The sequence below is a fragment of the Zosterops lateralis genome (genome assembly GCF_965231275.1).
Source record: "Zosterops lateralis genome assembly, chromosome: 21".
Classification (NCBI taxonomy): Eukaryota; Metazoa; Chordata; class Aves; order Passeriformes; family Zosteropidae; genus Zosterops; species Zosterops lateralis.
Window position 1 is genome coordinate 414,358 of NC_139781.1, and position 13,198 is coordinate 427,555.

Consider the following 13,198-nt stretch of genomic DNA (forward strand, 5'->3'; position numbering starts at 1 on the left):
ATAATAGTGTAATTAAAATGAATGCAGTTATACATTTGTTTTTGGAAAACAAGTAACAACATGACTGCGGGTTCACAGATATTCTGTAGGTTTATCTGATCATAGAGGAGCTGAGGTCACAAATTGTGTGGAAGACCTAGTGCTACAAAATTTTAACAAAACTGAGTTCAAAAATGCAAATGAACATTGAGGACCAAGATAATAGGCCTTTTGGCATTTTCTTATAAAAACTAAGGTTTATTTACCTTTTAAATAGGCTGGTAAAACTCAGCTGGCATCCTACAGTGCATGCAGAATAGTCAGGAATAATAAACTACTGATAGGAGACAGTCTATCAAAGGGTTAATCTTTAAAATCTGCTGTGCGTACAGACCTGAGCCAGGAGAAATAAGAGTGGGCAAGTCATTGCATTTGCCAGAAGATATTTTTGGTGATTCTCCAGTAAGAGAAATAGTTGCAAATACCCAGAAGATGAAATGAGAGCTCTCACTTCCATGTGAGCTGCAGCTCCATCCGTGCTGGCTCCGGGGTGCCACTTGGAGAAGGTGCTGCTCCCTCAGGTTGTTCACAGATTGCTTCTGTCTCAGGTTATTCAGTAGCTGAGGATGGGCTCTTTGCATAAACGAGCACAATCTGCTATGAAAATATACTTTAATTCAGTTGAGTCACAGTTCAGAAGTATTCCTGAGTCTTACACCTGATAAGAAATACTGGGTGAATCCAGGACTGCTTGAAATGTTCTCAGTTTTTGGGATCAGGAGATCTTTGAGAATATGTTTGTTACATTGTAAGAAGAGATGATTCCTGGAATACTTTTTTTTCTCTGAAGTACAGAATCTACATAAAAACAATGCCATTAATATATACATAAAAGAAGCTTGATCTGTGAGGTACAGGCTCAATGTATGTGAGGACACTCAGCTCCATTAACCCCACTTCACTGATTATTCTCATGGAATTAGATGGTTTACACACCATTTAAATTATTTAGAGACTGCCAGACTTTCTGATGTAATTTTTAGTTCTCCCTTTTTTCCACCTGTAAGTTAATGCTTTTTATTTGTTACTTTAGCAGATAATTTTTTATGGTAGCTTTTCCGCTTTATATCCTGTGTAAAGTTTAACAAATGCCTTTTTAAACAGTGTGTTTAATTCCTCAGTCATGCCTCTGGGAATAAATTACTGTGTTATAACTTCTTTTAAATCTTTTCTGTGTTTGAGAACTTCTTGAAACTTTCCTTTCAGAAATTACCACCTTTTACTTCCTTTCTGTGTCTCACTAGCTGTTATTTGCTGCTGGTATCCACAGCTGGTCATGTCCTGTTACAGTGGCTTAAATACTTAAAAGGAATTCCTTAACACCATTTCTAGTTTTTGCACGTAGAGCTCCAGGAAGAAAATCAAATTTTCACACCTGACTGCTGATTTTAGATATTTTCGGTGATGCTGTGTCAATGAGCTGATATCGTGGAGAATCCTTTTTAAAATTACTTTAACAGTTTTTAGTGTTCCTGAATGGTAGCATTTATGATGGAAAATGTGATGGCATTTCAGAAGTAGCAATGTTCTACTTTTCTGTGTAGAAGCCATGTCTTTCTTACTAGTAATTACTTTGCTTTTTGCAAAGTTAAATATGCAGTGTTTTTTAAAAGTGTTTAATGGATGTCTTGGTTTTTAGGCAAATTTTAGGAGAAAACGTCCTGGAATTAGTGTTCCATCTAAAGAGAAGGGAGTTTGCCAGTGAGAGAAATGAATACCAGCGAGTGAAAGTGAAAAAACCCCCAACTGTTTATTAACCAAAAAAGGGTGCACACGGGGCACAGGAAACGATTATAAATGAATAAATGCTTGATATTGAAATTCCAACCCCCGAACACCAGCAGGGCCGCAGGGAAAAAAAACCAAAACCAAGCCGAAACAGTTCAACCGGGGGGGAGGGAGGTGTGGGGTGTGTGGAAGAAACAAAAACTGAACAAAAACAAACCAACCTGAAGTATCCCTTTGGAGTCCACAGAAAAAAGTGAGGAAAGGAAAAAAAAACCTAAGCTTCTTGCCTAACTAAGCAAAAGCGAATCCAGCAAGAGGGACCGTGTGACGGAGCAATCTGTGGAGCAGAGAGCGCACCCTGAGGGGAGACCAAGCAGGGCTGTGCCCGGGGGTCCCAAACAGAACGGACAGTGTGACATTGGCAGACACGGAGCACAACCTGAGGGGAGTTCGAGCAGGGCCATGCCCGGGGTTCCCAGGCTCCAGCCCTGCCCCTGCTTCATATTAAATCTACAGTAGCCATTTTTGGGCTTAAAGCAGAGGATTAGGGAATATTACCCATAAAGTCACCCCAAGACAAATGGGGCTGGTTGCAAATTGTTGTTAAATCCAGTTCTTGACAAGTGAAATTGTTAATGTTAATTGTTAATGAATGGACGTTTTTCTGGGAAACTTTTCTTCATTACAAATGGGCCTTGTTGGTCCCTGTTGAGCAGTGGTATGATTAGGAGTGCTGCTGTGCTGTATTGTATCACAGTTGTGCAGTCTTTTTATAATCCAGAGCCCCAGCACCTCACACATGAGGCTCCCTCGCTGTCTGTGATGCAGACTCCCTTCATGGAAAGAGCCCAGGGTCACAAGAATTTTGCACTTTTCCTACAGAGTTGAACAACAAAGAAATTCTTTTTTCTGCAATGCCCATGAAGCTGGCTATGTTTACAAATTGAAATACTTTCATTTTTGTTCAAAATGGTCATTGTTCCGTCTCTGTAAAGGATGGCAAATAATGAAGTGTTTTCCCAAATAAGTTCATGAGAAAAAATTATCTTTTTCTGCAGTTTGATTTTTTTTTTGGACAAGATGAGTTCCTCAGGAGAGCAGAAGGGTTAATGACCAAGAGCCTTCAGCTTAAGGGATATCAGTTTTAGTCCCAAGAAGTAACAGTATGTGTTGCTCATTTGTGTTGTCATATGATAAGTCACAGACTTTGCAAATTGCATCTGAAAGATTTTAACAGTCTGTTAAGAAGCCGCCATAATATCTTACTGAAAAAGATCACACAGAGATTTCAGAGTTGTGGACTATAAAGAATAAAATATCCAGATTTCTTTGAATCAGATCTGAATCAAGTTTGGATACCAGGAAAAAATACATCTTTACATTCTGACTTAAGTAGGCCTGACATTTGTCATGTAGCTCCTCACAGAGCTCTCAAGGTGCTACTCAATGAAGGAAAGGTGTTTTACAGGCAGGGAATGTGATCTCATGTTAATTTTTGAAGAATAAAGAGAGATTAGTGGATTGTAGCAACACAGGACGAAACAGAACCAAAAAAAAATTGTGTTCAGGCCAGTTTAAGTGTTACAGAGTTGGTACAATGTAGTGCTGCTCTGAAACTAGTATTTATTATCTCATTAATTCACTCCATCTGCTGCATCATACAGAATAATTTCGGGAATGGTTAGAAGGCTTACCTCAAATATACTTTGAATGTTTGATTGTATTCATTGTATTTCAGATTTTTAACACACTTATCTGTCTTTCTTAGTCTGTTCACAGTTTTCCAGGGGAGTTTATGCCATCTTTGGGTTCTATGACCAGATGTCCATGAACACGCTGACATCGTTCTGTGGGGCCCTGCACACGTCCTTCATCACCCCCAGCTTCCCCACAGATGCAGATGTGCAGTTTGTCATCCAGATGCGGCCAGCGCTGAAAGGAGCCATCCTGAGCCTCCTGACTTACTACAAGTGGGAGAAGTTTGTGTACCTCTATGACACAGAACGGGGTAAGCACCATCATTTTAACTGATTCTCTGTTTCATAGCTTGATCTAAATACTCCCAGCCTCAGGACGTGCAGCCCAGTTTTCTTCTGGGTTTAGCTAGAACATTCTGATGGTCCTAGAAAACGTGTTTGTTCTGGAGAAACTAAAATGAATGGATAAATGACAAGGAGGCATCTTCATGTTACTGATAATGTTTAAAGAGATTTTCTGAGAATAGTGTTAGCAGTGTTCAGTTTGGCATGCCTGGTTTCCACGGAGCTGCAGACTCCACACTTGCCAGCGTGTTTGAGTCCTTGCAAAATAAATAAGGTCGGCACTATGAAATGGGCCGATAAGCAGGACCTTCCACTGTGCACAGCATTGTAAATCCCACACCACTTTGTATAAATGCACATTTCTCCTGTCTGGAGAGACTGGACAAAGGCAATCCATGCTAAGATATGCTCTGGAAGTGCCTCAGCATTAATAATGGTCTAAGCAAATAGTGTGGAGTCTCTGGAGTCCAGAGAAAAAGGTGGGGAAAGAAAAAAAAAAGAAGTTTCTTGCCTAAGCAAGCAAAAACTAATCCAACAACAGGAACAATGTAACTTGGCTGTGCTGGTCTGGAAAGAGTTTCACCAGTCCTGTGGGATGCCTTCCTACTCAAGTGGCAGCTCAGTCTGGACAGAGGTGTAGAGATACATTTTTTTGTGGCATTGTAACCAAACCCCTCACTAAGTCTGAAGTTCTTCTGTCATTTGGTTTTGATTTAATCTGTCAGTAGGTGTCTAGCAAGACGTGAAGTCAACAAAAAAAAAGCCTTAATTAATAAGGTTATTGTTGGGTAATTTCTTTTTTCATTGGCTAGCAGTGACTAGATGAAGGCTGAGGCAGGGAAGTGTTAATCCAATGCTCCAGGTTATTAGGCTAAGGAGAGCTGAAAATGTCTGCTTTAAAAGCAGTTACATCTTTAATCCTTACTGCTACCAAAAGACAAATATTTGACCTGAATGTATCGATAGGTAAGGATGCAGAAGGCCTCAATATATAGGTTCAGAAAATATGACTAGTCCTATTTCTTTTAGATATAAAACCTCCTGGTACTCTGTTGCATAAAGAAACAGCAGGTGAAAAGAGTGGAAGAAAAAAAAAGGTACAACTGGAAGCTTTTCAGTGATCATGTGTAAGGCATCAAATTGCCTTAAAATGGGTTCAGTACAAGACAATGAGATCTGATTCCCTGCTTCTGCTGAAGACAAAAAACAACTATGTTGAGTTCTGCTTTTTCAAAATGAGGTTACTTATCTATTGCTGTCAAAGGACAAGACGCTTCTGTACTCCTTTCCCTGGAGAATGAGATTGGAGCTGATAAAAGAAGTGATGTGCAGAGCCAGGCTCATTATAGCTTCCACAAAATTAAATTGATGGATTTTTATTTTTTTTAATTAAGTAAGAGTTGCACTGAAAATTACTCATATGTGTATTTTTTTTTCCAAAACATGGGATAGGATTAATTTTTATGGAATCTAAAAGGACTGTGCTTTAGTACTTGGTGGCTTCCTAGGGATTTTAGAGTGTTGGGTTCCAGTGGACTGACTCTCTCCTGAAAACAGCAATGAAGAATGTAAACTAAGAGAGTGACTGACTCCTGAGAGGTGCAAAACAACTCCTCCTTCCACATAGCTAATTTCTTAGACTCTGTCTTGTCTTTCTGCATGTCAGGAAGTTTTATTTTACTATAAAGATCATTCTTCAATGGAGGGGAAAATAAAAATAGTGGTAGCAGCTACACCAGCATTAGTAAACCCTCAACTCAGCACCTACTGTTCAGTCAAATGTCAAAAGAATGGAGAGCTGAGCTGTTCATTAACATGTTTATTCTTCAGAGCAGGGGAGTTGTCCCCCTAGCTGAAAAACTGCTCTGAATCCCTTACATAAAGAAAAAAGGAATTGACACTGTCTTACAGTTTTCTCAGAATTAAACATGGGCTTGGCCCATTTTAAAATTATAATTCTTGTTTGCTAATATGTTTATACCTGCTTAATCCTTCTCAGTTGCAGCTGTGAGGTTGATGCATTGAGTTTTGTTAACACTTTCATAAGTATGAAAGGTTTTAAAATTTTGACATTTTCTTCTGTATATGTCACTCTGTGGTGAAGAATAAAGCAACCTACAAAGCTTGCTTAGGAGCCTATAAAATACCAGAAGTGACCAGAAAAGGGAGGGGTACTGCACACATTGATTCTTCTGGGTTTTTTGGCTCTTAGCAGGAGTGTTCTGGGCAGCAGTCCAGGATCATGGAGGTGACATGCAGATAGTATCAATTGCTGGCATTTAGGTAACTGCAGGTGATTCTCCTGTCCCACTTCTTTGTACAGTGGGAAGTGCAGAGTGGGGAGTCAAATCCTGGCAAGACCTCCTGTGTCACAGGACCAGGCCTCACAGGTCTCTCCATTTTAAGACTTGTGTGCCCCAGTAACTGCCATGCAGAAATTTTTTTCTAGGTCAAAAACAACTCGCACCAAGGCCACAGAATGTGGCATCTTTTGTGTGGCTTTGCTAGAAAGGATGTGGTGTAGTTTCAGGTTTTCATGCTCTGCTACAACAGAGAACACACACAGTGTAAAGATCCTTATGACAGAGTATCTATTATTTAGATTTAAGGAACAATCATATTTCATGTACATGCAATAGGAAAATGATCTGGTTTTTTCACTATCAGCCTTTTGGGCATAAGTGATTTTACCATCTTATAGTGCCTAGAGTTTGTATTTATATAGGGTTGGAAGTCATAGATACTGTTTGTATAAAATATAAGTAATTTAACCTCACAGGCAAACCTTGACATACTTACTTAGGGCACAAGAAGGCAAACCTTGACTACTTATTTAGGGCACATTGCTTCATTGCCTTCAACAGTCTAATGTATGAACCAAAGATCTATTCAGGAAACAAGCCAGGACCTTAACTGAAATATTTCAGGATTACTTTACTGTTTGATTTTACTGCCTAAATATGTTTGGGAATAATTTGAGTCTGAACAGTTAAAACTAGCTTTTGATGATCACTTTCCATTTATTTCTTCTGAAATTCCTGAAGTCTCACACTGACTGCTTTTATCTTGGCCTCTGTGGTACGCAGATACAGAAGAAAGCCCTTTCACTGATCCTTGCCCAAACAAACACTGAGACCCTGCATGGGAGAATGGATGTTGGCTGCTTTTTAGGTGGACTGAGAGCCTTAAGCATTTTCCTCCTGATCTTTCCCATTAGCTGCTATTTGTTTAGCTTACCCCTGGTAATCACTTAAACCGTTTTTCTAGCTTATGAACAAGAGGAATGAATCAACTTTGAAAGTCATCCAGCACGAGATGCATCATGCTGGCAGGATGCAGCTTAAGACCAAGAGCCCGGAGTTGATGGGGGTATTCTGTAAGGCAGCCTTGTGCCTCTTTTATAGCAGTTCTGTACACACAATGGGCTCAGTTTGGTGTTGAGGTGCCCAGGTCCAGTGCCTGAGCATCCCTGGAAGCTGTTGGAACACACTCTGCTCTCAGCAGTGTTTTCCAACAAGAGCAAGGACTGCACATGGACACTGCATTTTGTGTCTTACTCCATGGAGCCTCTGAGAATAAGGAAGTATGTCAGCCCATTCATTAAAAAAAGTGTATTATGGTATCCTCATGCCCACGTTCACACTGGGTGTGAACCCAGTTGTGATCAAGAAATGTCAGAATCTGTCTTGACCTTCTGGGAAATCAGGTCATAAACCTGAGGCTGAAGCCCTGAATATCTTTTGTAGTAAACAGGAAAACCAGCAGCATTGCTACTCACCAATGCCTTGCAGAGATAAATCTGCAAATTATTGTATTTAAAAACTGAGTTCAGTAAATGCATGCCTTTAAATATTTATCTTTTCATAAATATGTATGTTTTATCAACTTTTGGTAGAGTCACAGCATTTAATTTTTTCATTGTGTGCACAAGTAATTTAAGTGGCAGATGCTTTGTTCTCAGTTGATTTTTATGTCTGCAACAGCAAAGCTTAAATGGTCAGAATCTCACTTTTCCAGATTTCCTGAAACAAAACTAAAGTTCCTACAGTTTCCAAGTGGAGGTAGGGTGGAGAGGGGCTGACAAGATACATGAGAAGTGTTGTTGGCCCTTTTGCTCTGAGGCAAATGCAAGGACTCGACGCAAAGCCAAGCCTCAGACGTGATGGACAGGCTTTGTGTGGAACCAGAGGAGACAAGGTGGGATTTGTTGATCCTGGGAAGGAGATAGGGCTTTTTAGACCAGAATGGAAGCCTATAGAAAAGAAAACCTGCATGCAAAAGACTGAGGGTAATTTGTTATCAAACATACTTATTTAGTCCATCTCAATCAACAGATCTAGGAATCTCTTAAAGTTTGTTTTCTTGAGTTTATTATTTTGCATCTGTATATGCAGCACAGCTTTAAAAGCTGGAAGTCTTTGGTGTCTTTGTCTTACGGATGCTTCAAGAAAGGCAAGCTGGCTTCACCTGAGACCTTGGTCTGATTCTGTCCATGGAAGTAAACTTCCTTGCTGACTTAAAATCTGCCTAAGGGAGCTGGTGCTCCCAGTGGGACCAAAGAAAGCAGCCCGATTTAATACAAAATCAAGATGAAGTGATTTTCAAGTATGTTCCGAAAAGAGATGTGTAACATTGCATTAGTGTGTGAACTTGAGTGCTTCAGTGGAGTAGCATGTTCTGGTTATCACGAGTTTTCCAGAGGAAGGACATTCTGACACCTTGTTCCTTAGTGCAGTGAAGGTAGCAGTTATTTAGCCTGTTAGTATTCTTACAAGTTTGCAGATGTCATCACCTTTCACTGGATCTGGACTGTGTGTTTGCTCTTCCTGTGCATCTTTCCTCACCTAGAATCGTTCTTTCTTACCCTGAGTGACAACTGCTACTGGTGGCCCGTGGTATTTATGGAAGAAGGGCTGTTTGTTACTCACAAGGAGGGAACAGGTTCCCAGCATACACCATGAGAGACTACACACTCCTTTGAGCTTGATGTAGTGGTGATAAGATGGTTTTCAGCCCAGGCAAATGAACTATTCACTGGGTGAAGAACTTCTGTGGAATGAGCACGGGCTGTTGTAGCTTAATAGAATGACTGTAATAGTGGGAAGCAGTAAAAACCACCAAACACAAAGGAGATTTCTCCAGTACTTGAGAAATATATGAATAAAATAGAGTATCTCAACGAGTTAGCGAACCAAAGCTTCTTCTTCCATAGAGTGGCCTCAGATGCTCCAAAGCAGCTTCTCAGCTGAGCAATGATATGCATGTTTTTTTCTCACTACTAAAAGAGAAACTTCATATGCAGTCTGAATTTCTTTTGATACAGAACTATACCATGCTGGGTGAATGGTGTCTAAAATTTGAGCTTTGTTAAAGCCTTTGTGCTTTTGAAATGGTTTTCATTTGATGGTCTCAAAGAGCAATGAGAGAATGTTGGTATGCAAGGAGTTCCAGTCCCATTTTTCAGATGGCAGATTCGATGTCCTGATCAGCAGGTTAACAGCCTGGTCTTCATCTGCTTATATGTATGGGAATACCTTTGTTGAGTTGAAAGCACTGTGAGCTTTGACTTAAGAGATGTGCAGAATGTCATGCTGGAAGTCAGTGGCCATGGTTGCTAATGAAAAGCATTTTCCATGCTCCTGCACAAGAATTCCCTTTAACTTTACCATGAATTTCCCTTTCACCTAGAAAAACACTTGAGGCTTTGAAGAAAGCTGTAATGGATTACTTAGAAGCTTTGTATTTAAGGTACTTATTTAAAGATGTTTGCCTTGGAGTTTATATAAACAAATCCATTGGTTATATCTTCAGTACTTTCCTTCATCTATGACACTTGGCAAATTTGGATGTAATTTTTTCTTTCAGGCTTCAGAGAATTTACCAAACTAGTTTGACCATGTGCCTTTTTCTTTCCAGAAAATATCAGCTGTTTTAGTAAGCATAAAGATGACTTGAGTGCTTTGTAGGAGAATAAATGTGAGTGCATTTGTGACAAACCCACTCAGCTGGCAGGTAAAATGACCTCATATTGTATTTAGGTTAAGGAGTTTTTAAAGGATTTTTCTCTCACCGAGATAGATTTTTCTCTGGTTTCTCTTGAGACATTTAATATCACAACTTCTTTTCCTGGTTTTTTTAGTTTTTTTTGAATTCTCCATCTTACAATTCAGAGTAGGACAGCACTGTGAGCCTGCACTTCAGGAGGTATATAAGATATAGTAGTACAGTGGGATGAAAAAGAGCTCCATAAGGTGATTAAGTATTAATCTCTAAAGAAAAAAATTTTAACGTTCCTGACATAAATTTTATACTCAGTAACAAATAAATATTAATTTCTTCAACTCTAGATGCATAGCTTTTCCGGGCCACCTCTTTTGCTTTGATTCATGATGCAAGGAATCATCGGAGGGAAAGGTGACCTGAGGTTTTATTCCTCCTCAGCCTGAGCTCATCGTGTTCACACACTGTTGCTTGCACTTACAAGTGTTTCTGACTTTACCTTGGTTGTCAGCAGCCCAAGGAAACAAATCAGCAGTCAATGATTTGCACAGCTTAGCAGCATTATTCAGGCCCCTATTCAGTTTGTGAAACTTAGCAGAGTTGTCATCTCTTACTGCAGCAAAGTATCCCCTGTAATGCTGAATTGTTTCTCCTCCAGCACTAAGGGCCAGATTCCTCAGGCACCAGTCCACGATGCAGGTTAGCCCTGGAGCCTGGGTTTGCAAGGAAAGTGCCTCTGTGCTCCTGCAGGTGAATGGGATGGAGCCTAGGTAAGGTGCTTTGTGCCAAGGTAGGAGCTCAGTGAGTGGTGTGACACACCTGAAAGTGAAATGTTTCATAGGCCAGAGCTGTGACTGCTGGAGACACAGCTCAGGTCTGTCCCCTGCCCCAGCACAGTGCCTGCTGCTGGAGCTGGGAGGCCTTGGGGAGCATCCCAGAGCTGTGGTGGCACCTACCAGCAGCAGTCTGGAAAGGTTAGAACATACAAGAAGTGCTTGATAAGGTTTCTTAGGAGCTTCTTAGGTGTTTGTTGGGGATATTTTTGTCAATGCTGATAGTAATGATTACATGCAGTGAATTGTCAGGGCTGTGCACGTATCAGGTGTGAGAAGACTACTCTTATTTGCACAAAGTGCTAATATCTTTACAAGGTTTCTTCCATTGTTTATGAAGTTATGAGCTATGTCTCCACTCCATGTTCAGAAGAGCAGTAATTTATTTTTTTGGTAACTCACATTTTCATAATCTGCCCAGCTGTACTTGAGAATGGGTTAAAGGAGCAGGACCACTCTGCACAGTGCATTGAACCCTCTTGCCCAGGGCCTAATACACATCCAAACTGCTTTGTTCAGTTCTGGCATTTTTAATCAGCACCTATGTGTTGTGAGCATTCAGCTGAGGTTTCTTTCCCCTTTGCAAAGTAAAAAACACTTCTGGCTCTTCAGTGAAAAGCCCTTTTGCTCCTTTCCTGTTCTTGTGGTGTGCTGTAAAAAGCAGTCTAAACACAGTGGCTCTGGGCTGTTCTTCAGTGTCTGGATCTCATAGTCATAGTTAGGAGGACTTTTCCAGAGAAGAAAATGCATGACACTGGTCATTAAAGATTTCCCGAGGGTACCTTGGAGTATTTTAGACGCTCAGAAGCCATTAAATAAAAATGGCAAATAATGCAGACACCTTCAGGTGTCATTTTGAGCAAAAGTGTTTCATGTCAGTCACTCTGAGGGCATAATGCTGTAATTTTTGTAGCTATATATGGCTGTGTAAATTTATAGTATGATCCCCTTGGTGATATAAAAATAATGGTGTAGTCTCAGAATTAACATGGGGAAAGCATTTGTTACAACTCTTGGGTGCCTTCAATTAGTGTGGAGTAGTTAATACAGGAATATGTGTGGTTCTAATGCATCAAATAAACTAAAATGTTGGATGGAGGTGTGATATAAACAATATCTTTCCTCTATTGAATGTAATTTTCCATTACATTATGTCCTGCTGAGCCATTTAAAATACTTGAAAGAATCCATAATTGTCGCTTGTTTTTAGGAAATGCCAGAGTCATACACTGCATTGACCTCAGTCTGTGTGCATTAATTCATTAAAAATTTAATTTGATTAGTTTAAGTCAGAATTGCATCTGAAATCCTTTCAGTGAAATTTATTTATTTTGGCAGCATTATATACGCATCACCCCATCGTAGGCTGGATTCTGTCATGATCTGCTCTACAGAAGGTTCTGTAAGTGTGTTTCTAGATCAGAGTGCTGTTTGCTGCAATCTTAGTTCTTTCTGGCTTTTTTTTTTTCCCTGCTTAAAAAAGGATATATTTTGATTTTAGGAGCCAATATTAGTCTACAGTTTGTGTAGTTTACCACATCTTTTATTAGCAAGATAAGGTTTTGTTCTTCTTCAAGGGGAATGAAAAAGAAAAAAAGAACAAAAATGCGGATATGAAAAATAAAGAAGCCAGTCTCCTGCCATTGTTTGGTTCAGCCAGATCAAGCCTTTCAGCTGCCTACCATCAGTGTCAGTAATTGCTCTGTAGATAGAATTGCCTTTTGCTCAGTAGTGCTGGCATTATTGATCACTTGGGTTTGTCCATGAACTCACAGTGATAATCTCAAATTAGATCAAGCTTTTATTAAAGGAATAAAATCAAATTATGCCTGACTGTAGACAAATAATAATGAATTATATAAACACATAATTATTTCAGTACCATTTTTGCAGAGATTTCTTGTAAGTGAAGCCCCAAAGCACCGTGGGGTTTTTTTTCTGCCGTTGGTTACACAGTTCTCTGGGCAGGCCCATGGATTTTCAGTGGATTTTTAATGGCTTTGTCAGGTTGCCACAAAGAGATGGAGAGGTGAGGGTGGGAGTGGAGAACTGAACTTCTCTTTGGAAGAGAGGTGTTTGAGGGGGAACACAAGGATGCATAAGTTATTGCAGCCTCAAGGTAGCAGTAATTTATGCACTGACAGTTTGAGTTTCATGCTGTGCTATTTTAAAAAGCTGTACAATTAACTGTCTGTTACACAAGTGTCTGTGGTGCTTTAAGAGATATTCTACATGATGGAGACAGTTGGAAGAAAAACTTTTGGAACACGTTCACCACAATGTTTTAGTTGTCCTGTTTCAGTAAGAAAAAAGAGTGATAAAAAAGCAGACTATTTTCCACATCTTAACATGGATTTGAGTGTCCTGAAGCATTTTGCAGGGTTGTCTCATTGCTTATTTGTCTGGTTTTAGATATGTTGATGCAAGTGAAAACTGTGTGCATCTATATTATTTTAGTGTAGTTATTGTTGTAGTCGTCCTCTCTGGAACCACTTAACTACACTTTTCAAAGGAAGCAACAAAATGGATGTGAATGGCAGACAGTGAATAGTGACC

The 13,198-nt window shown here is 39.8% G+C and overlaps 1 protein-coding gene across 10 annotated transcripts in view; it reads left to right on the forward strand.

Annotated features, from left to right (window-relative positions):
• The window catches only part of GRIA3 (glutamate ionotropic receptor AMPA type subunit 3), a 125,347-nt gene that overhangs the window by 28,648 nt on the left and 83,501 nt on the right, over positions 1-13,198 (forward strand). For all 10 annotated transcript variants that reach the window (XR_014591491.1, XR_014591492.1, XR_014591493.1 and 7 more), the window contains exon 3: positions 3,536-3,775. Coding sequence is in view for 4 of the 10 variants with exons in the window: in XM_083876347.1 (XP_083732473.1) it covers positions 3,536-3,775 (240 nt within the window). In the remaining 6 variants the exon portion in view is untranslated. The remainder of the gene's footprint in view (positions 1-3,535; positions 3,776-13,198) is intronic.